Source organism: Meles meles, chromosome 13 (assembly GCF_922984935.1).
Source record: "Meles meles chromosome 13, mMelMel3.1 paternal haplotype, whole genome shotgun sequence".
Taxonomy (NCBI): domain Eukaryota; kingdom Metazoa; phylum Chordata; class Mammalia; order Carnivora; family Mustelidae; genus Meles; species Meles meles.
Genome location: NC_060078.1, coordinates 31068146 through 31091107, shown reverse-complemented (window position 1 = coordinate 31091107; position 22962 = coordinate 31068146). Strand labels below are relative to the sequence as shown.

The window sequence follows — 22962 nt, the reverse complement described above, 5'->3', positions numbered from 1 at the left end:
ACCTGCAGCCTTCATTTCCTCTTCCCATATAACAGGACATATTCACAGGTTCTGGGAATTAGGACGGGGACATCTTTGGGGACAGTATTCTGCTCACCACAAATGGTGACACTGTAATGGTGGATATACGATAGTATGCATTTGTCAAAACCTGTAGAATTTTATAGTAGCAGAATGATGCCACACCCCTTCCAAAGTCATCTACCTTCTAATCCCCTGAATAGGTTACTTTACATGGCAGATGCACTTTCAGATGTGATTAAGGTTAGGTCCTTGAGATGGGGAGAGTGTCCTGGATTATCTAGATGGGCCTCATTTAATCCCATGAGTCCTTGAAAGCAGAGAACCTTTCTCAGCTATAGCCACAAAGAGATGTGATAGCAGAAGGGTCAGAGTCAGAAAGAGAAATAAATAGAGACTGACTTTTTGTTTCACATTGTCCTGTATTGTTAAAATTTTGTAGAGTGAGAATGCATTCATTGCGTTTGTTTACCCCTTGACAGTGATTCTCATGATCAGTGTGTCCATTTTCCCATATGCTATTTACATAAGAGCGCAGCCGCTAAGTGGCATGCTCTGGCCACAGTTAGGGAAGCCACACCTATCATTATGTTAGCAGCATTTTGCTAGGGTATCATTTCCCTGCAGTAGAGGCTCTTAGAACCCTGGAAACTTTGTCTGGGTAGCTGGCCCCATGGTGCAGGTAGTATGCAGCTTTCCGGCAATGTCAACCCGAGACAGTGTCTGCCATCCGTTACTGGAGTTTCTAGATGGAGAGAAGTCTTGACTAGCCACAACTTTGGGAGAGATACACACAGAGCCATGGGAGAGGACTGCAGCAACCAGGTTGTCCACATGGATCCTCTTTGTCATTGTGGGGCCCACAATAACCAGATGGCCACGGGAGCCTGGGGTTCCATGCAGACTACAACACCAGTACTGACTGGCTGATTAGGACAGCCAAACCCGAGAGGGAACAACAGCACAGGGTGCTGTCTCTGGTAGGATCTTGATGTGGTATTAGGAGGCAGAAAACTGTTGTAGCTCTGCAGACCACTGGCAGCCTGCAAAGTGAGAACAAAAGTTGACAAGCTTTTCTTCCTGCCTTTTCTCTTCTGGGGCTGATGTTCAGGGGTTCCCCAGTCTGGATCCAGTGTACTTTTCAAGGTCTGGTTCAGGGTCAGAGAGTTCATCAGCTCCTACAGGTTTCTAGGCTGTGGTATAATACAAAAATGTATTTGGTCTTTGTCTCTAGTTTCTAGCAAAGAACTTCCTGGAATTTCCTGGGTGTTTCCTAGTCTGTTTTGTTATTCACAGTAAGTCCTTTTCTTCAAACTTGAGTTTATGCTAATTAGGTGACTTAGGTGGGGCTCCTAGCTAACCTCAGACTGGATTGGTCACCGCAAGACTGAGATTAGAGGGCAGGAACGTTCAGTCCCACCCACAGGCCTCTGGGGCCAAGAGGAGAGATAACAGAATGCCGAATGCATGATATTCTTTAACTACACAAATTATAAACTGGACTTAAGCAAAGTTATTTTATAAAATTTAAATGTGCTTCCCTTGTTGAATGTACTCTTCCTTCCAGTAATACTTTTCTTGGTTGATTTTTTTTTTTAGCCCTTGTTTCTTCTGTTTGCTTGCATTGAACAACAGTTTGGTCATTTAAAGTTGACCTTGAGGACATTGAGGCTAGGCATTGTTGATGGCTATACAGAAACCTTGAAAAGTTTAAAAAAAAATTTAAATTGTAAAATTTTTTAAACAAATTTTTTAAAGGATTTTATATATTTATTTAGAGAGGGCACACATGACAGCAGTGTGAGTGGGGGTATGGGCAGAGGAAAATCTTAAGCAGACTCCCTTGCTGAGTGCAGAGCCCTACGAGGGACTGGGATCCCATGACCCTAAGACCGTGACCTGAGCCAAAGGCAGATGCCGAGCTGACTGCTGCTCCCTCCTCCTCTGCCTACCACTACCCTTGCTTGCACTCTCTCGCTCTCTCTGTCAAATAAATAAATAAAATCTTAAAAAAAAAAAATCAGACACTTAACTGACTGAGCCACCCAGGTGTTCTGAAACGTTTTTTTTTTTTTTAACAGGATAGTTTCCTGTTGGCTAGAACTAGAGCACTGTGATGTAGAATGCCTATCCTATACAGCAAGAAGTCTAGTCTCTTTTATGTTACCCGTCAATGGATTTCAATATAATCTATTTTTCTTGTCTCTGGTAATTGGGGTGTGTACCTCTGAATATAGCTCAGGCTATCTTTTTTGGTATCTCCTGCCCTTCTCTAGAAGTTACCTAACCTTGCCAAACTCTTTCATTATGTAGCCCCCAGTCATATCTCCCTCCTCACCTCTAATAGAAATTATTATTGTATTATTTCCTTAATACTTAAAGTCATAGATGATTTCCTTTTCATGTGTATGTGCTCTCTTTTCAACAAGGTGGTTAGCTCTGTTATCTTTTACTTTGATAATCCATTCCATAGCTCTCTCAAAGTGCATACTTGAGATTTTTATTGCATGAATAATTACCTGTGCATCTTACAATCTACTTATTCTCTTCTTAGATATTAATGATGTCAAGCGGCTGAAACCTGGCTACCTGGAAGCTACTGTGGACTGGTTCAGAAGGTACAAGGTTCCTGATGGAAAACCAGAGAACCAGTTTGCTTTCAATGCAGAATTCAAAGATAAGGTAATGCATCATTTAGAAGTGTAGCTTTAAGCCTGTTTGTATTGAGACTATTTTAACTATATTGTTTTTTTTTTAATTTAACTATATTGTTACCATTTAAAGACTATATGGTCATAAAACAAATGTTTAAAGACATTGGTAAGACAGCCTTGACATTAATTTATCCATTTAAATGTTCTCTCCTGCTTTTGACACAAGGAAGTGAATTCAGAAAAGACAAAGTTATCAGTCTTTGGGGAAATGTTGATAATAAGGAAAGAACACTTATCTGTCATTGTAATGCATTCTCTTCCAATTATAGGATTTTGCAATTGATATTATTAAAAGCACTCATGACCATTGGAGAGCATTAGTGACGAAGAAAACTGATGGAAAGGGAATCAGTTGGTAAGCAGTAATTCTTCTCTGCATGTTTAACACAAAAATCAGACCAGTTTGCTCCAGAGATTTTAATGACACAAACATACTGTATCATTGCATTCCCTTAGAAAAGAGAGAACTTGTTTGTCAGTCCATGCTAAAGGGAGTGGGAAGGTAGATATATAAGCAACTGAAAAATACTCATAAGATACCTTCTGAACAAGTACAAACTAAAACTATAAAGGGGACAGTTGAGATCAGAGCTTTGTGAGGGTAACTGGAAAGGCTTCCTAACATCAGGATGCTCAGAATGTAGCAAGTAAAATAATTTTGAGTGCAAGGGTTTTTCTCTGATACAAATACAGAAGATGCATTGCATGCGCACAGACTTTATTACTGCTAATAATAACCGCTAATATTTATTGAGCAGTTAAATATTTGCTAAGCATGTAACAGAGATGCGGGGTGGGGGTGGGGGGTTGCCTGGGTGGCTCAGTCGGTTAAGTGGCCCACTGTGGATTTCTGCTCAGATCAATGATCTTGAGGTGGTGAGATTGAGCCCTCTCAGGCTCTGCACTCAGCAGGAAGTCAGAGCCTGAGATTCTCTTCCTTTCTTCTGCCCCTCCCGCTGCTTGTGTACACTCTCTCTTTCTAAAATAAATAAATAAACAAATAAGCAAACAAATCTTTTAAAAGAGAGGGGGGACCTGGGTGGCTCTGTGGGTTAAAGCCTCTGCCTTCGGCTCAGGTCATGATCCTAGGGTCCTAGGATAGAGCCCCGAATCGGGTTCTCTGTTCAGCAGGGAGCCTGCTCTCCCTGCCTGCCCCCCCGCCAGCCTCTGTGCCTACTTGTGATTTCTATCAAATAAATAAATAAAATCTTTAAAAAAAAAAGAGAGAGAGAGAGAGAGAGAGATGCAGGGAAGTTAAACTTAACCAAAGTCACCACATGATAAGTGTTTCAGAGTTAGGATTCACATCCAAGTCTGTCTGGCCTCCAGACCATGTTCAGGATCATATACTTCCTCTTGAATACTCAAAAATTTACAAGAGAATGACCACTATCACCAGTTAACTTATGTTCTTGAAATAGTCAATGAAGTACATAAGGGAAAGGATGTATTTTGATCCAGGAATGTTGGAAAAGGAAGAGCAAATTGTCATAGATTATATGATTTTGTATCCAGAAAACCCTAGGGAAAAAAAGAATTTAGCAAGGTCACCAACTACAAAGTGAATCTATATATTAATAGCTTTCTATACAAGTGGTAGCAGAAACCATAATGGAAGAGAAGGCCCCACATAGAATATAGTATTTAAAAAAAAAAACACAAACCAAGTATAAACAAGACATCTGCAGGACCCAGAAGAAGAAAGCTTTAAGACACTTGAGGAATATAAAATATGTTAAAAAGAAAAGTAAACTGTGTTCATAAATAACATTCAGTTTCATTAGAAAAAAAATTATGTGTGAAAATAGCCAGGAAAATTCTGAAAGAAAAAAAAATTGAGGGTAGTTGTATCAGGGTGGAGTGTTAATTGTTTTTAGTAATACTGTTGTCCTGAAAGTTTGATATTGAAGAAGAAAGTCATATCACTCAGTAGTCCTTTTGGAGTTTGGTAGACCCAGAAATGTCTTAGTTTATAACAAAGTATTACGGATGAATGGTTATGGACCCACACGGGCTGTTTAGGAAGAAAACGGGCTAGATCCCTAACTGCTCCACATATTCCTTACGCCAGAGGTGCACACCAGCAACCACCACCATGTTCTGGCTGTTTTGTTTTGTTTTAAGAGGTGCTGTGACCAGGCAAGTGCTCCAGGAGTGTCCTCAGAGAAAGCTCTGCACCTTTTCTCACGTTCAGCCTCTCTACTCGCTACATGTTAATTGGGTGTGGTCTGTAGGTATTTGAGTTTATAGCCCTTGTCTTACATCAGTATTTAATGCCAGATACATACATTTTGATGTGAAAAAATTCTACAAAAAGTATAAGGAATTTCTTTTTAAGATTTTATTTGAGAAAATCTTTAAAAAAATTCATTTATACTGCATGAGCAGAGGGAGGGGCGGAGGGAGAAACAGGTCCCCCACTGAGCAGGGAAGAGGACATGGGGTGCTATCCCAGGACCCTGAGATTCTGACCTGAGCGGAAAGTGGCCCAATTAACTGACTGAGCCACCCAGGCGCCCTAAGTGAATTTCTTTATTAGGTTATAGCAGGGAAAGCCTTTTTAAACAGAGCACAAACTCAAAATCCATACAGGAAAGGTTTACTTTTCATACGTATCAGGAGACAATTTTTCCCAGTTGCTTTTTTTTTTTTAAACAAAATAAAATGAAGGGATAAATTCTTTAATATATAAACAGCTTGTTCAAGTCAAAAAAGACTAGCAATTTGGGGCGCCTGGGTGGCTCAGTGGGTTAAAGCCTCTGCCTTCGGCTCAGGTCATGATCTCAGGGTCCTGGGATCGAGCCCCTCATCGGGCTCTCTGCTCCGCAGGGAGCCTGCTTCCTCCTCTCTCTCTGCCTGCCTCTCTGCCTGCTTGTGATTCTCTCTGTCAAATAAATAAAATATTAAAAAAAAAAAAAGACTAGCAATTCAATAGATGGAGAAAAAGGTAGGAGAAGGAAGTTTACATAGAAGAAGGTGTACAGTCTCATAATTTAAAATGCAGTTCAGCAAGATAATGATATTGCCCATTACATTTGCCAAAATTAGAAAAAAATCAGATAGCCAGAGATACCAAGAACATACATATGTAGCTACTAAGCTCATAAATGGGTATACATTTGTGAAGGGCACTTTGATAGGATCCAGTCGAGAAATTAAAATTGCATGTATTTCTTCACACCATCACTGCTAGGAATATATCCATAGTTCACCAAGATCCACGTATAAGAATGTTCTTTATTGTGTCATTTATAATAGTAAAATGTTAGGAAAAAAATGTAATGGTTAAGTACATCTATAATGGCACATTAAAAAAAACTCTATATATTGATATGGAATGATATCTAAAATATATTAAGGGAGAAAAGCAAAGTTCCTAGTAGTGTATTTAATATGATCCTATTTATGCAAGATAAGCACCCCCCCCACACACACATACCTACACATATACCAGCATCTATGTATTTATGTCTAAATTTTGTTTTTCTGGGGAGGCGGGGGAAGAACTAGAAGTTATAATTGAGAGGAAGACTTTCATTTTATGACTGTCTGAATTTTCTAACTATATATATGTGTATTATGTTCATTTTTTAAAGTGTCAAAGTTATCTGGGCAGTAAGATTTTTTTCTGAGTATGAGAAAATCCTAACATAAAAATAATTCTCAGGGATATTCTGTTCTGTGAGTCAGGATAATGTCCTGTAAAGTGAAAACACTGTCTTTCCACAAACAAGATAAAATAAGCAGTTATATATTTGTGAGAAAATGTATGATCCTAATACACTGCTTTTAAGTTCTCAATTTTTGTGGTGTCTTATTTCTATAGAAATGACCTTAATGCATGTTAAGTAACAGGCTGCGGATATTTTCTTTTTCATTTTAGTAGACAATTTCTGATCATACCCATGTTATACTCGTGCTATAACAATTAATATATAGGAAATTTTGAACTATGGATAAACAAAAAGAAAACCCATGTTTTAAAAAATCCCTCTTATTAGATTTTCCATAGATATTCCTATTAACATGTAGGTTTTTTTTTTTTTCAGTGCTTGTGTGAATGTGTAATACTTTAAAAAATAATTAGGATTAAGGGCGCCTGGGTGGCTCAGTGGGTTAAAGCCTCTGCCTTCGGCTCAGGTCATGATCCCAGGATCCTGGGATCGAGGCCCGCAACCGGCTCTCTGCTCAGCAGGGAGCCTGCTACTTCCTCTCTCTCTGCCTGCCTCTCTGCCTACTTGTGATCTCTGTCTGTCAAATAAATAAGGACGCTGGGATCATGACCGGAGCCAAAGGCAGCTGCTTAACCAACTGAGCCACCCAGGTGTCCCCTAAATACACCATTTTAAATCATCCCCATTGCTGGATATTTTGGTTACTTCCAGCTTTTCATTCTTATCAATGGTGAGGTGGTGTCTGTTGAACATTTATAGATCATTGTTTAAATCTGTTTGAATTCTCAGAGGTAGAACTTCTCTGTCAAAGCCCATGGACTTTTTAAAAGATTTTTTCCAGAAATATTTGTCCAAGAACCAAGTGTTGCTCCCAACAGGCTAGTTTATCTCAGATGCTTCACCAGCACCGACAGGAACTGACAGGATTTTTTGCTTTTGTCTAATTTGGAAAGATATGTTTCTCATTTTAATGTGCACTTCTTAGTTATTTCAGGGAGAATTATAGGACATTCCATTTTAGATTTCTAAATTTGAACTTGTTTAGGTACTAGAATAAAATTGGCAACAAGAATAGCTATACCTTAGCCAAATAAAGAGAATATTTTATATGGGTGAGAAAGCTTTCAACTAAATCAAACTTGAATTTCATCTGGTCTGCCATCTTCAACTTCCAAAAAATTATTTTTCATTGGGGTATAATTGACATAACATTATGTTAGTTTCAGGTATACAGTGTAATGATTTTTGATATTTGTATATACTGCAAAACGATCACCATTAAGTCCAATTAACATCCATCACCACCCATTGTTACAGCATTTTTTTTCTTGATATGAGAACTTTTAAGATCCACTTTCCGGGCGCCTGGGTGGCTCAGTGGTTTAAGCCGCTGCCTTCGGCTCAGGTCATGATCTCGGGATCCTGGGATCGAGTCCCGCATCGGGCTCTCTGCTTGGCAGGGAGCCTGCTTCCTTCTCACTCTCTCTGCCTACCTCTCTGCCTACTTGTGATCTCTCTCTGTCAAATAAATAAATAAAATCTTTAAAAAAAAAAAAAAAGATCCACTTTCCTAGCTACTTTCAAATATGCAATATGGTATTATTAACTATAGTCATCATGGTTGTATGTTACATACCCATGAGTTAGTCGTAACTGAAAACTGGCACTTTTGACCCCTTTCACCCATTTGATCCACCCTTACCTCACCTCAGGTAACCACCAGTATGTTCTCTAGATCCGTGAACTTGATTTTTTTGCTTTTTTAGATGCCACATATAAGTGAGATCATAATGATATTTATCTTTTTCTGTGTAACTTACTTAATTTAGAATAATGCCCTCAGCTACCATCTTTGTTGTTACAAATGGCAAGATTTCATTTTCTTTTATGACTGCGTAATAGTCCATTTACTACATTTTCTTTGTCCATTCGCTCATTGGTGGACCTTTAGATTGTTTCCATGTCTTGCTGTAAATCAGGCTGCAGTGAACATGAGGGTGCATGTGTGTTTTCCATTTCGTGTTTTTGTTCTTCAGATAAATACTCAAAGTGGAATTGCTGGATCATAGTGTAGTTCTTTTTTTTAATTTTTTGAGGGCCCTTCCTACTGTTTTCAGCAGGGGCTGCTCCAATTTGCATTTCTACCAACAGCGCACAAGGGCTTCGTTGTTTTTTTTTTACATCCTACTAACATTTGTTATTTCTTGCTGATAATAGCCATTCTAACAGGTGTGCGGTGACATCTCTCTGTGGTTTTGATCTGCATCTCCCTGATGATGAGTGATGTTGCGTGCCTTTTCATGTACCTGTTGGCCACCTGGATGTCTTCTTTGGAAAATTTCCTATCCAGTCCTTTTACCCATTTTTAAATCAGATTGTTCGTTTGCTATTCTTTATATTTTTTATGTTAAGCCTTTATCAGATAGATGCTTTTCAGGTATTTTCTCCCATTTAGTAGGTTGCCTTTTCATTTTGTTGATGATTCCCTTTACTGTGCAGAGGTGTTTTAGTTTGATATGGTCCTACTTGTTTATTTTTTTTTTTGTCTTTGCTTTTTGGATAAATCCAAAAATTTTTCTCCAAGACTGATGTCAAGGAGCTTACTGCCTATGTTTTCTTCTAGGAGTTTTATGATTTCGGGTCTACATTCAAGTCTCACCTATTTTGATTTAATATTTGTGTACAATGTAAGATAGTGGTCCAGTTTCACTCTTTTGCACATGGCTATCCAGTTTTTCCAGCATCGCTTATTGAAGAGACTGTCCTTTTCTCACTGTATATTCTTGGCTCCTTTATTGTAAATTAATTGACCTTATATGAATGGGTTTTATTTCTGGGCTTTGTGTCCTGTTCCTTTGATCTGTGTATCTGTTTTTATGCCAATACCGTACTGTTCTGATTACTGTGGCGTGAAATCAGGAACTGTGATGCCTCCAGCTTTGCTCTTATTTCTCAAAACTGTTTTGGCTACTCAGGGTCTTTGGTGGCTCCAAACACATTTCAGGTTTGTCCTATTTCTGTGAAAAAATGCCACTGAATTTTGATAAGGATTGTGCTGAATCTGGATTGCTTTGGGTAGTATGACTATTTTGACCACATTAATGCTCACAGTACATGACCATGGACTATCTTTCCATTTATTTGTGTCTTCCTCAATCTTTTTATTAGAGTCTTATAATTTTCAGTGTACACATCTTTCCCACCTCCTTGGTTAAGTCGGGGTGCCTGGCTCAGTAGAGCATGCGGCTCTTGATCTCGGGGTTATGAATTTGAGCCCCACATTGGACATGTAGATTACTTTTAAAAAAATTTATTCCTAGGTATTTTATTCTTTTTGATGTAACTGTAAATGTTACTGTTTTAATTTCTTTCTGATAGTTTAGTATTAATATATGGAAAATGTGACAGATTTTTGTATATAGTGATTTTGTATCCTACAACTTGAGTAAACCTGAGATGCAAGTAAACCAAACTTGAATCTCTTTGGGCCTACCATCTCTATCCGTTGCTTTTTTTTTTTAAGATTTTATTTATTTATTTGAAAGACAGAGATCACAGGTAGGCAGAGAGGCTGGCGGGGTTGGCGGGGGGGGGGGGGGGGGGGGGGGGGGGGGGGCGAAGCAGACTCCCTGCTGAGCAGAGAGCCGGATGGGATCATGACCTGAGCTAAAGGCAGAGGCTTCAACCCACTGAACCACCCCGGTGCCCCTATCTGTTGCTTTTTGACTCTTAAGAGACAAGTTTTGTTACTGTAACTCATGATTACTTCTGTTTTATTTAATAGCATGAATACTACAGTGTCTGGGAGCCCCTTCAAGTGTGACCCTGATGCTGCCAAAGCTATCGTGGATGCTGTATGTAAAAGTTTTCCTTGAAAAAGAACGTACCTGGTGCTAAACAGATTAAGACGATAATTAGGAGGGAAAGTACTTCCTTCAGCAAATACTGGGAGTCCCTCCTGGCTGCATATCATTGTGTGTGGTCTTGAAATTACAAACCGTGAGTGCACACAAGTGGACTTTTGACTGAAGAGAGAAGCTGAAAAGGGTCCTAGTCAACTCTAAGTGGGCAAATAGTACACTTGTAACAATCAAAGTGATTCCAGAAGGTTCTAACCCAAATCCTGTGTACCTATCCTAAGCCCTTTTTCCAAATGAATTAATGGGAACTTACTAGACTTGGTTATACCAAGGACTGAGAAGGTGGTCAAGTTTCAGGCACCATGGAGGAGCGGTCATAACTCTAGAAAAGACTTTTTTGTAGTAAACTATTCATGAAAGAAATAATTTTGGCTTTGTATTATTTTTAATTATTTGATTTGGATCAACCAAAAGACTAAACTAGATAACCTTAAATTATTTTCATTTACTATATTAAATGAGGAAAAGAAAATGAAGTCTGACTTTACTGCCTTGTAAGTGGGGTGTAGTACGAGGAAAAAGAATGATTTAACAATGAAGCCAGTACATTTAGATTTCTCTTTATATCTGAATCCTGACAGTCGAGGTGAGTAAGAAGAATTGGAAGGGGAAAACCAGTGGTTAACAATCATAACTTTTCAATGAGAACACTCTGCCTACTTTTTCTGTATATGTGTATATGTAAATTCATTATATATGCATCAATCCGTTATTTCAAGCAGTATTTCATTTTATTTATCCTCCTGTGTTCAATCAAAAGCTATAGGGCCTGAATCTTTTTTTTGGCCGTAAAGTGAACCTTGCCTTGTTCTTATGTATTAAAAATGACTTTTAGAACCTAAAAATTGGGAGAGTTATCTTCTGTTCAGATTGTTTTTTTAATTTTTGTGTTGGTATACTTTTTTGGCTTACTTTTTTTTCTGGAATTAGACTAATACATTTTAATATTTTATTTTAGTTACCGCCACCATGCGAATCTGCCTGCACAGTACCGACAGATGGTAAGATCTATATTCTTGTAAAATTACACTAAACATTTTGTGTTTAGTGTCATTGTGTGTGGGAAAAATATATCTGTACCTACAGGTATATATTACACACCACACCCACAGAGAAAGAGAAAGAAGGGAGGAAGAAACATTTTTAGAGTTCCATAATGTATGTGGGAAGAAAGATGGCTGCATTGCCACCCTTCACGCCAGCCCCCATCACAGCAGTTTCCAAACCATGACCCGCTGTTGCCCTCTGGGTTCCGGGAGGATCTGGATCTGGATCCCCTTCTGGCCACCAACACAGCTTTCTCCCCCTTTACATTTAGAATTCTCTGTAAGGTGGTTCTGGTGAGAATCACGTGTTTATCGATTAGGATCAAGAGTGAGAAAGCCCAGGAGAAAACACTGTGATAAATTACCTGTTTTTGCCGTAGTGGAACTTCAGGTGTCAGTTTTAAGGTGATCTGTGATAGGATACATGAAAGCAAGTATGATATTCGTTGTTATATTTTGGGTGTATTTTGATTCTTTTTTACTATTTTAAATTTTGATTCTTAATAGAGATTCTAATTTGGTTTTCTTTATATCCGAATGCAGTGGATAAGTGGTTCCATCACCAGAAGAACTAATGACTGTTCTGCGGAGTACAGGCTGGTGATGCCGCACCCTGTTCATCTGGAGCCGCAGATGCAAAAGCAGTTTCTCACAGCTTCACATTCATAGAACTAATCTAACTAAAGGAAACTCTGCTGTGACCAATATATTCAGAATGTTATGCATCTAAAAGCATTTTTCATATCTCAACTAAGAGAGAGTACGTGTTTCACTATCAAAGCAGTTGTTGTAATTTAGAAGTCATTTGTGAATATGCAAGATGAATGCATGTTGGATGTATATGTTTACCATGTGTTAGAAAATAAAATTATTTTGCCAACACTTCATAACTTCATTTATAATATTTTTACTTTACTCTGCAGCCTGACGTTACCAAGTGGGCACGGGTGCTATTTGGTGTTTGTTTTCTATCAGTGATCTTATAATTCAATTTCATAATTATTAGATTAAAACTGACTTTATTTTTAGGAACCTGAGAATGAAATCCCTCATGTTTATAGTAGTCTTGATGCTATATTCTTTTTTTTTTTTTAAGATTTTATTTATTTGACAGAGAGAGAGAGATTACAAGTAGGCAGAGATAGGGGGAAGCAGGCTCCCTGCTGAGCAGAGAGCCCGATGCGGGGCTCGATCTCAGGACCCTGGGATCATGACCTGAGCCGAAGGTAGAGGCTTAACCCACTGAGCCACCCGGGCGCCCCTCGATGCTATATTTTACTAATTCCTAACAACCCACTGCAAAGCAGAAAGCAAAACCTTGCTCACCTTTTGAAATGATATAGTTACTTTCTTTATTTCTCTAATCAATGAATTAGATTCTTAAGTCATTTACATTATATTCTGAGTTATTAGTCCAAATAGCTTTGTGACTAAGGTCGTAGGTTTTGGAGCTGTACAGACCTGAATTTTCCATCCTAGCCCATCAGTTTTTCTCTGTGATCTTAGGTCAGTTACCCACCCAACTTCAGTTCTCTCATTTGTAAATAAGATGTTACTCATGCAATGGCCTGTATTAAGCAGATTTTTAAATTTCAGATCATTGTGGATTCACACGCAATTGTAAGAAATAATAGAGGGTTTCTCTATACCTTCCTGTTTCCTCCAAAGGTACGATTTTGCAAAATAATGGTATGATACGACTGACCACCAGGACACTGGCTTTGATATGGTCCACTGATCTTACTCAGATTTTCCAGTTTTACCTGTGTTCCTTTGTGTGGTGTACTGTCCTGTACAACTGAATATCCATGTAAGTTCCTGCATCCTACAAGACACTCAGCAGTTCTTTTTTCTTATTTTTTAAGATTTTATTTATTGGGGCGCCTGGGTGGCTCAGTCAGTGAAGCATCTGCCTTTGGCTCAGGTCATGATCTCAGGGTCCTGGGATGGAGTCCCATGTTGGGCTCCCTGCTCAGCGAGATGTCTCCTTCTCCCTCTCCGTCTGCCTCTCTCCCAGTTCATGCTCTCTTTCTCTCTCTCAAATAAATAAAATCTTTAAAAAAAAAAAAAAAAAGAGCAAGAGAGCACAAGTGGGGTGTAGTACATCCTTAATCCCTGGCAACCACTAATCTGTCTTCTATTTCTACAGCTTTATCATTTCAAGAACGTTATATAAATGGTACCATGCAGTGGGTAGCCTTGTGGGATTTTTTCACTGAGCATAATTCCCTGGAGATTCCTCTAGGTTGTTGCATGTATCGATAGTTCATGCTTTTTATTCATCCCTTTTTATTGCTGAGTAGTATTCCTTGGTATGTATGTAGGCTCACTCCAGTTTTTGGCTATTACACCGAAGCTGCTGGGAGCATTCCCAGACACATTTGTTGTCTGTATCACCTGTCACTGTGATTGCCAGGTCAAATGATGGATGCTTAGTCTCATAAGAAGCTGCCAAATTGGTTTCCAGAGTGTTGTACCAGTTCACATGTAAGATAATTACTGCTATGTTCACATTTTACTCTGTTCAGGGTTTGCTCAGCTTGGATCTGTAAGTTTGTGTCTTTCACCAGATGTGGGAATTTTCCAGTTGTATTTCCTTAAATACTCTTTGAGCCCCAACCGCCGTCCTCTTTCTCTGGGAGCCTGATGATAAAAGGATTGGATCCTTTGCTACCGTCCATGGGTCCATAGGCTCTGTTTTGTTTTTCCAGTCTATTTTCTCTCTGTTTCAGACTGGGTGAGTTGTGTTGTTCTGTCCTCGAGTTCATGGAGCCTGTCTGTTATCTCCACGCTCACAGAGAACCTGCCCAGCAGGTGTTCTGTTACTATGGAACTGTTAAGTTACTATATTTTTAGTTCTATAGTTTCCATTTGGTTCTTTTTTATAATTTCTATTTCTTTGCCAAGGTTGTCTATTTTTTAACTTATTTCAAGGGAATTTCTAATTGACAGTCTAATTGCAGTTTTAAGATGGCTGCTTTAAATTCCTTGTTAAGATTCATCACTCCATTGTCTTTTTTTCACTTAAGTGGTGATTTTCTTCTTTCACGGTATGATGGATTAGCTGTGTCCTAGGTGTTCTGTCTGTTATGGTCCTGTGTAACTCTTCGATTTTAGCAGGCATCCCTCACTGAGGGCTAGTGCATGAGGCTTGGCCCACTTTGCTGACCGTGGTTTCAATGCGGTTTAATTTTCAGTGCTTTGCACTGTTAATCTGGTGTGCTTCGTTTCCCCTGGTGCCACTGGGGCTTCTATTGGTCCCTGCAGGTGCTGCCTCAAGGCTCTGGTGGGTATCTCTTGGTGGAGGAAGGGCGTGTGGGTCCACGAATTGGTCCTCCCAACCCCCACCCTCCTGGGCTAGTGTCCCTGGGTGGGCGAGGAGAGCCTTACTTTAGGCTTCAGGGATAAAGAGGCTTGTAACCAGCGCACCTGCTATAGCTGGGTTTCTTCCTCTGGCTCAGCCTGTCCGCCTACCCACCGAGGAAACTTGGGGGAAAGGGGGAGTCTGTAGGGAAGGAGAATACCTCCCTGGTGGCTTATTCCTGGCTGGACTCCCAGTGATCCCCCTTGCCAGCTGGTGTCCTGCCACCAGACAGACTCCCACTCTCTAAGGGGCAGGAATGAGTGTCCCTGGGCTGCCTTCTATTGCTAGGTCAAGGGTTGGGAAGGACTGTCCTGTGGGTGGTAGGACACACATGCCCCTGCCACTGGGCCGCTCTCTGGTCCTGGTCCCAAACCAGCTCACCGCCTAGAGTTTTCCTGTGGCTGCCTGTTTGGCCATCTCCAGGGTTTCTAGCTGTACTTCGCCATGAGGAGCAGGGGAAAATGGGTCTATGCCATCTTGTCTGGACCAGAATCAGAAATGTCAGCATTCAGATTTTAGCAATATTTCTCTGACTCCTTTTGTAAGTCTATTTTTAAATGTTGCCTCAGTCACAGTGGTATGTGATTTCTGAAGATGAGAAATAGGTTTTGTAATGGAGGGATTGTACAATGTGCAGGACTTCTGTAGACTTGGCCCAGTAGTTAGGAATCAGTCATCAAGGTTTCTGCCAGTTTTCGGATCAGTAAATGATTGTATTTTTTCCCGTAGAATTGGAAGTCAAAGCTGACTATGTCAACACAGTTAAACTACTTAAACCTACTTGAGTTTTAGTTTTTCCGTCTGTAAGATGGTCATGAAGCTGTCCTCAAAGGTAGAAGGAATGTAGGTGAAGGACTTGCCCAGTGTCAGGGTCACAGAAGAGGCTCGGTGGAGGCTGGTTGTTCGTAACTGTGAATCTCAGCAACAGTGAGTGTGACCAGGTGCAATTTTCCAGCTAAGAGAATCTGAAACACTGGCCCAGCTGTGGACAGGATGGACTGAGAACTCCCAGGGGAAATCAATTCACTTTCGCCATCACTGAGCCTAGGCCTGCATGTGCGGCAGCTGTGAAGGTAGTTTCGTCCTACCTGATCCACATGTTCGCTCTGCAAGGGCTTAAACTATGGTTTTGCACAGAATGTTCTTTACATTTAGAAAGAGCTGCTAGGCTTTCTGAGAGTCTGGGCAGAGGGGAACTTGCTTTCACGTTGACAAGAATGCTGTGCAAATCGCTTCACAGTGGGCAAGTACTTATTAAAGAATTATAAACTGGGGCGCCTGGGTGGCTCAGTGGGTTAAGCTTCTGCCTTCGGCTCGGGTCATGATCTCAGGGTCCTGGGATTGAGTCCCGCATCGGGCTCTCTGCTTGGCAGGGAGCCTGCTTCCTCCTCTCTCTCTCTCTGCCTGCCTCTCTACCTACTTGTGATCTCTATCTGTCAAATAAATAATAAATTCTTAAAAAAAAAAAAAGAATTATAAACTGGAGTCTGTTAGCACATAGTTCATGGTTCCCTCTGTCGGTCTTTGGAATCTTCAGTTATTACAAAAACCTTTAAGTTAACAAAATATTCACCAGATGTAAGATGAAGCAATGAAAAATCACAAGGTCATGTGGCAATCTGAATTTAAAAAGAAGCCTGAGATGAATTTGGCAGTCTCTTAGCAAAATTCTAAACTCACATTTATCCTTTGAGTCAGCAGTTCTATTCTGAGAATTCATTCCGGTGGACAACAGTCAACCAAGCACACAGTGTGTGGCGGCTTTGTTTAGTACAGCAAAACCTGTAAAACTATCTAATTGTCCAGTTGAGAAGTGGCTAGATATGTTCTCAGTACCTTGTAGCAGTTAAAGAATTGTTACTGCTAGAGCTGGTACGGGAAAGATACTCAAACTAACCAAGTGGTAAGAGAACCCTGTACTCCGCAGCAGCTAACTACGGCCCATGGGCCAAATCCCGCCTGCTGTGAGTCTGACAACTAAAGCGGCCTTGGAACACAGCCACACCCATTCATTTGTGAATTGTTGTGGCTGCCTTCTAGCTACAATGGTGAGTTTGGTAGCTGGGACAGAGACCATTTGGCCTGCAAAGCCGAAAATATTTCCTGTTCAACATGTTGCTGAGAACATTTGCCAATCCCTGATCTATCCTATGATCCTATTCGTGTTTTTCACAAAGTGAGCATGGGGGAAAAGACATATATTAGTGGATATGCTTGTATGCGCATAGACTTTCTGGAAACAAAACCCACCACAGTTAACAAGGATTATCTCGGGGTGGGAACCTAGGGATAAGCGTGGAAGAAGCAGGGTCTGGGGAGTTTCCTTTCACTTAGTAAGGTTCTGTGCTCTTTGAATTGTTTTTCTAAAACCATGTGTAACCCAATTTTTTTAAAGAAAATCGAAGTAGGAGAACACCGATGGGCTGTACTCAGCACAGCTCCCTGCAGAGGGCTCCCAGCTCCCAGTAGCCTCTCCCCCTGTGGTCCTTGAACCACCAGCACTGATTCACCTAAGATATTTGTAAAAAATAAAGAAGTAGGGGTGCCTGGATGGCTCAGTGGGTTAAGCCTCTGCCTTCAGCTCAGGTCATGATCCCAGGGTCTTGGGATCGAGCCTGGGAGGAGGGAGCAGCAGGGAGCCTGCTTCCTGGCCCACACACCCCCCCACCCCGCCTCTCTGCCTAACTGTGATCTCTGTCTGTCAAATAAATACATAAAATATTTTAAAAAAAAATAAGTAAAACACATACCATATATAGTATAAGGACCTATTTAGAAACTGTCCCTGCTCCCCTTCCCCCAGGGGATTTATTTGGAGACAAGTCCCGGAAACCAGCTCCAGGTAACAGCCCAGATATAGGGTGGGTCAGGCCAGGTGGAGACATCCGATCAGTGGGGGGTTGCATACTGTCTCCCTAGTTACCAAGGAGTAGGGACCCCCACCCTCTGGGAGTGGCGCCAATCCTAATCAAGGTGTAGTAGGCTGGTTCTAACGTCTACTAGGGTAAATTGTAATTCAGTTGGTTACTCAGCATCACTGTGGGGTTTCCTGTGTGTGTTACAATTTCATTGGTCACCTGTGCGTGGCCAGGCCCGACCGCATGGCCTTTGCCCTTAAAAGCTAGTCTGTGAAACAGAGAAGGGTCTCCCTCTCTTGTAAGAGGTGCGGCTCCGAACGTTCGGTCTGATTCTCAAAGCTTGGTGCGAAATGAAGCTTTGCTTGACCTTCGCTTTGATCAGTCTTGCTCCTTTAATCACGGACCCATTATTGGGGTGCCCATTTTGGGGGGATCTAACATACATATGTATATAAAATATATGATAGATAACATATTGTAGATATACATACTATATATGATAGATAACGTGATATCCATCCCACTGAATTAGAGCAGGGAGGGGCTAGGCCCTGAAATCTAATTTTGAACCAGTTCCCCTCAGGTAATTCTAACAAATCTCATGTCTGAAACCACTGTTCTAGTCATAAATCTCACATTAGCGAAAGAGTTCTCAGCGGATTGAAATATAATCAGCGTGAGATAATCAGTAAACATCTACCACAGCAACAGCAGCCACAAAAATAGCTTCCCATTTGTGGGGCATCTGGCTGGCTCAATCGATAGAGCATGTGCCTTTTGATCTCAGGGCTGTGAGTTTGAGCCCCATGTTGGGTGTAGAGATTACTTTAAAAAAAATAGCTCCCATTTGTTTGTACTTAGTAAATAAGCGTCAGGCCCTGCCTCTTCTATACGCTTTACGTACGTCATCTCATTTAATTCGCTTGCAACATGCAGCTAGGGAGGCCGAGCTCCAAGTGCCTTGGGCGTGGCCCTTTGCAAAGGCCCAAGGGGCCCGGAATGGGACACCCTCCCAGCCCCATGACTCTCCCCAGTGACAAACTGGTCTCCTCTTTCCCCTGGCAAGCCACATAATACTGGCTGCACTTGGTCAGGTGGTCTCAAGAAACTCATGCGTTGGGTCACCTTCAATGCCCAACTTCCATCCCTGGGAAACAAGAGGCTCAACTGGGGTGTCCCGGAAGGCCTCTGCCAGCTGACATCCACGCCTCCACCTTGGAGCTGCAGTGCGAATGGTCCAATGGGACGTGTGGCCCCTCGCTGCTGCACCCATGCACCTGGGCCCATCCTCCCCTGGCCTGGCCCCTGCTCCTTCCCTGCGGAGGCAGATGGCATTGTCCTCCCGCATTCCTGCCCTAGCATCCCCGTCTCTCCTCCTAGCTCCTTAAAATACCCCGTGAGCACGGAGCTGGGATCCCTGAACAGCCTGCCAGCCCCTCACAGGCAGAGGCCGTGTTGATGCTGTGTCAGCCAGCACAGCCCTGAGCCCACAGCGGGAGTTCAGGAACCACCTGATGCTTCTCCAGTGCCTTTGCCAACAGAAACGTAAGGGCATGGTTGTACGACTCAAGTTGATAATCAGCAGTTGGTGCCTGCCTGCTCCCGCAGAGGGTGTGAGAGGGCACTGCGGTGGAGTGACACATGGCCTTCCACACGGGGGTCCAGCCCCCCACGGGGATGCATCCTGTGCCAAGACACCGAGCAGAGACATGCGGCTTCCATTGTACCGGAAGGGTAATAATCACCGGGTTATTCACAGGTTCAAAGACATAGACGTGCTGTGATTTTTGAATGCTGCCTTCCTCTGAATTTTAAAGAGAAACATGCCATTGCAGGGCAATTTTGCTACGTGTGCCTTCCGTCCTGGGACTATGGCACCAGACCCCTGGAGCCAAAGTAGATTCTCCTTCCATCTTGGAGTCAATTCAGAGGCAGTTTGCAGAGCACTGCAGGAACGAGCTCTGGGTCGCCGGTCCTGAGTCAGGAGTTCTGGCTCTGGCTCTGTATGACATCGAGCAGGTCTTCTTACTTCTCTGGGCCTCAGTGTCCTCATTTTGTAAGTAGTCGACTCCTACCTCGAGCATATTAACAAGGAAGATATCATGTCTTTATAACTGCTACAGTCCTGGGGAGTAGGGAAGGGGTGGGAACAAAGTTTCTTTCTGTGGCTGGCACTGGGCTGAGAGCTGGGGTGACAGAAACCACCGTTTCACATTCTTTGCCTTCAGGAAGTTCCCCGGTATGGCAGTACACTAAAAAAAATGGCTGTAGACATGGAGAAACTGGACCTCCACATGCACTGCTGGTGGGAATGCAACACGGCACAGCCACCTTGGAAAACAGGCACGTTTTCGCAAAGTTCAACATAGTGTTACCAGATCACCTAGCGATTCCAGACCTAGGTATACACCCAGAGAATGTGTCTCTACAAAAATGTACATATGTTCATAGCAGCATTATTCATAATAGCCAAAAAGTCTAAATAGCCCAAAAGTCTACCAACTGAGTGGATAAGTAAAACGTGGGTATGACCGTGAATTAGGTATTGTTCAGCCACAAGGAATGAACTACGGGCACGCACTACAACTTGAATGAACCTAGAAAACATGGTGCTGAGTGAAAGAAGCCAGACACAAAGGCCATATCTTGTATGATTCCATTACAGGAAAGTCTAGAATAGAAAAATCCATCAGGACAGAAAATACACAGGTGCTTGCCAGAGTCTGGAGTGACGGGGAGTGGGGCTAATGGGGTTTCTCTGGAGGATGGTGAAAATATTCTAAAATTGGGGTGATGACCACCCAACTCTGCAAACATACTGAAAATCATTGCAAATACACTGCAAATGGGTGAATTTTATGATATGTGAATTACATCACGCTAAGGCCATCATGAAAAAACCCAAAACCAACCTCAGAGGTGCTATAATGGTAGAAAAGAAGTTGAAGGACAATGTGGGAAAGGGCCACGTGGGAAAGGCTGACTAGGGGGAGTTTGCTTGACCTGGGTCTTGAGCGACAAGGCGCAGAAGAGATGGAAGGGTGTTCAGACAGAGGGAATGGCCCGTGCAAAGGAAGGGATCCCGAGGCTGGAGAGAATGTTAATGGTAATATTCAACTGTTACTGGATGTTTGGATTGTGCCAGCAAACTGGTATCATCTTATTTAATCTTCATAAAAGTCCTTACGTCATCCACTCTGTCATACTGAACAAACAAACTTCCTCAGAGACCTCCTGTATGCCAGGAACTGTGCTAGCCACCAGAGACGCTATGATGAGGTAGACACTCTCATTATCCATTGTAGGCATATAAGGGTTACATATGTTATGTGAAGTTACAGAATGAGTACGTGGGAGAACTGGGATTCAAACCCAGGCAGTCTGATTCCAGAGCCCATTTTCAAAAAATGTTCTTTTATACATCCCTACAAATACTAATCATTTAGCATAGATACATAAATACCATGTCACATTTCTCCCTCCATCTCCCTCTTATTCTATCACTCTCTCTTTCTCTCAATCTTTTTCTTTTCCCAGTTTGGTGCGAGAACATGGACGGATAACACTGTAAGTTTCAGGTGTACAATCTGTTCATGAGATACGCTCACGCACTATAAAATGATGAGCACTGCGGCATCAGCTCACACCTCCCCACACGTCACCTCACACGATCGCCGTTTCTTTTTTGTGGTGAGAGCATTTAAGATCTACTCTCTTAGCAACTTTCAAGTATAAAATATAGTATTACTAACTATAATCACCATGGTCTACCTTAGGTCCCCAGAAGTTATTTATCTTAAACTGGAAGTTTGTATCCTTCGGCCAGTATCTCCTTTTTCCCCACCCCTCTGCCCCTGGTAACCACCACTCTACTCTGTTTCTAGGAGTTTGGTTCTTTTGGATTCTACATATGATTGATATCATACAGTATTTACCTTTTTCTGGTTTATTACTCAGCATGTTGTCTCCAAGTTCATCCAGGTTGTCACAAATGGCAGGATCTCCTTCTTTCTCATGGGTGAACAATATTTCATTGTGTATACATACCACAACTTCTTTATTTGTTCAACAATTGATGGGCACTTAGGTGGTGTCCATATCTTGGCTATTGTGAATAATGCTGCAGTGAACATGGAAGAGCAGATCTCTCTCTCTTTTTTTTTAAAGATTTTATTTATTTATTTGACAGACAGAGATCACAAGTAGGCAGAGAGGCAGGCAGAGAGAGAGGAGGAAGCAGGCTCCCTGCAGAGCAGAGAGCCCGATGCGGGGCTCGATCCCAGGACCCTGAGATCATGACCTGAGCCGAAGGCAGCGGCTTAATCCACTGAGCCACCCAGGCGCCCCAAGAGCAGATATCTCTTTAAGATTATGTTTTTAGGGCGCCTGGGTGGCTCAGTGGGTTAAGCCTCTCCCTTCGGCTCAGGTCATGATCTCAGGGTCCTGGAGTCAAGCCCTGCATGAGGCTCTTGGTTCAGCAGGGAGCCTGTTTCCCCCTCTCTCTCAGGGGGGCCTACTTGTGATTTCTCTGTCAAATAAATAAATAAAATCTTAAAAAAAAAAAAAAAAGGATTGTGTTTTTGTCTTCTTTGGATAGACCAGAAATGGAATAGTTGGATCATATGGTAGTTCTATTTTTTATTTTTTGAGGAACCTCTATATTGTTCTCATTCCCACCAACAGTGCACAAGGGTGCTTTTTTCTCCACATCCTTACCAAAACTTGTTATCCCTTGTCTTTTTGATAATATCCATTCTAAAAATCACCTTTTGATGATATCCATCTAAAAATGGATAAAACCCATTCTAATAATCTCACTGTGGTTTTGAATTTCCCTAATGACTAGTGATATACCTTCTCATGTACCTGTTGGCCACCTGTATGCCTTCTTTGGAATCATGTGTGTTCAGATCCACTGCTGGTTTTTTAATCAGATTGGTTTTTTTGTTATTGAGTTGTATGAGTTCTTTATATATTTTAATCCCTTATCAGATATATGATTGGCAACTATTTCTCCCACTCCACAGGTTGCCTTATAATTTTATTTTTGTGTATTCCCTGCCCCAGCCCCAGAATCAGCCATTTCTTCAAGGAGCATCAGTTCCTTTCATTGGAGAATGGTATTAGAAACCAAGATCCGGGTGCTAGGTGTGCTCACGGCTACTGAGTTGCTGTTGCTTCTAGGTCCTCTCCACTCACAGAGCAAGGAAATATATGTGTGTATACCATCTTGCGTATATACACATATCTATACATATTTCCATATACAGCCATCTGTATCTATAGTAGGCTAAACGTGAGTTCCTACTACTGCCTCCAACTCTAAACCTGCTCCTTCAAAGCCAGAACCTACACCTGGAAAGGC

General features: G+C 41.7%; 1 protein-coding gene across 4 annotated transcripts in view; it reads left to right on the top strand.

The window, feature by feature from the left end:
- Positions 1-12257, top strand: part of PPA1 (inorganic pyrophosphatase 1) — a 37052-nt gene extending 24795 nt beyond the window's left edge. For all 4 annotated transcript variants that reach the window (XM_046027497.1, XM_046027499.1, XM_046027498.1 and 1 more), the window contains 5 exons: positions 2576-2703; positions 3005-3090; positions 10194-10263; positions 11288-11330; positions 11919-12257. In XM_046027497.1, the coding sequence (XP_045883453.1) occupies positions 2576-2703; positions 3005-3090; positions 10194-10263; positions 11288-11330; positions 11919-11950 (359 nt within the window). In that variant the 3' untranslated portion in view covers positions 11951-12257. The remainder of the gene's footprint in view (positions 1-2575; positions 2704-3004; positions 3091-10193; positions 10264-11287; positions 11331-11918) is intronic.
- The last annotated feature ends 10705 nt before the right edge of the window (positions 12258-22962 follow it).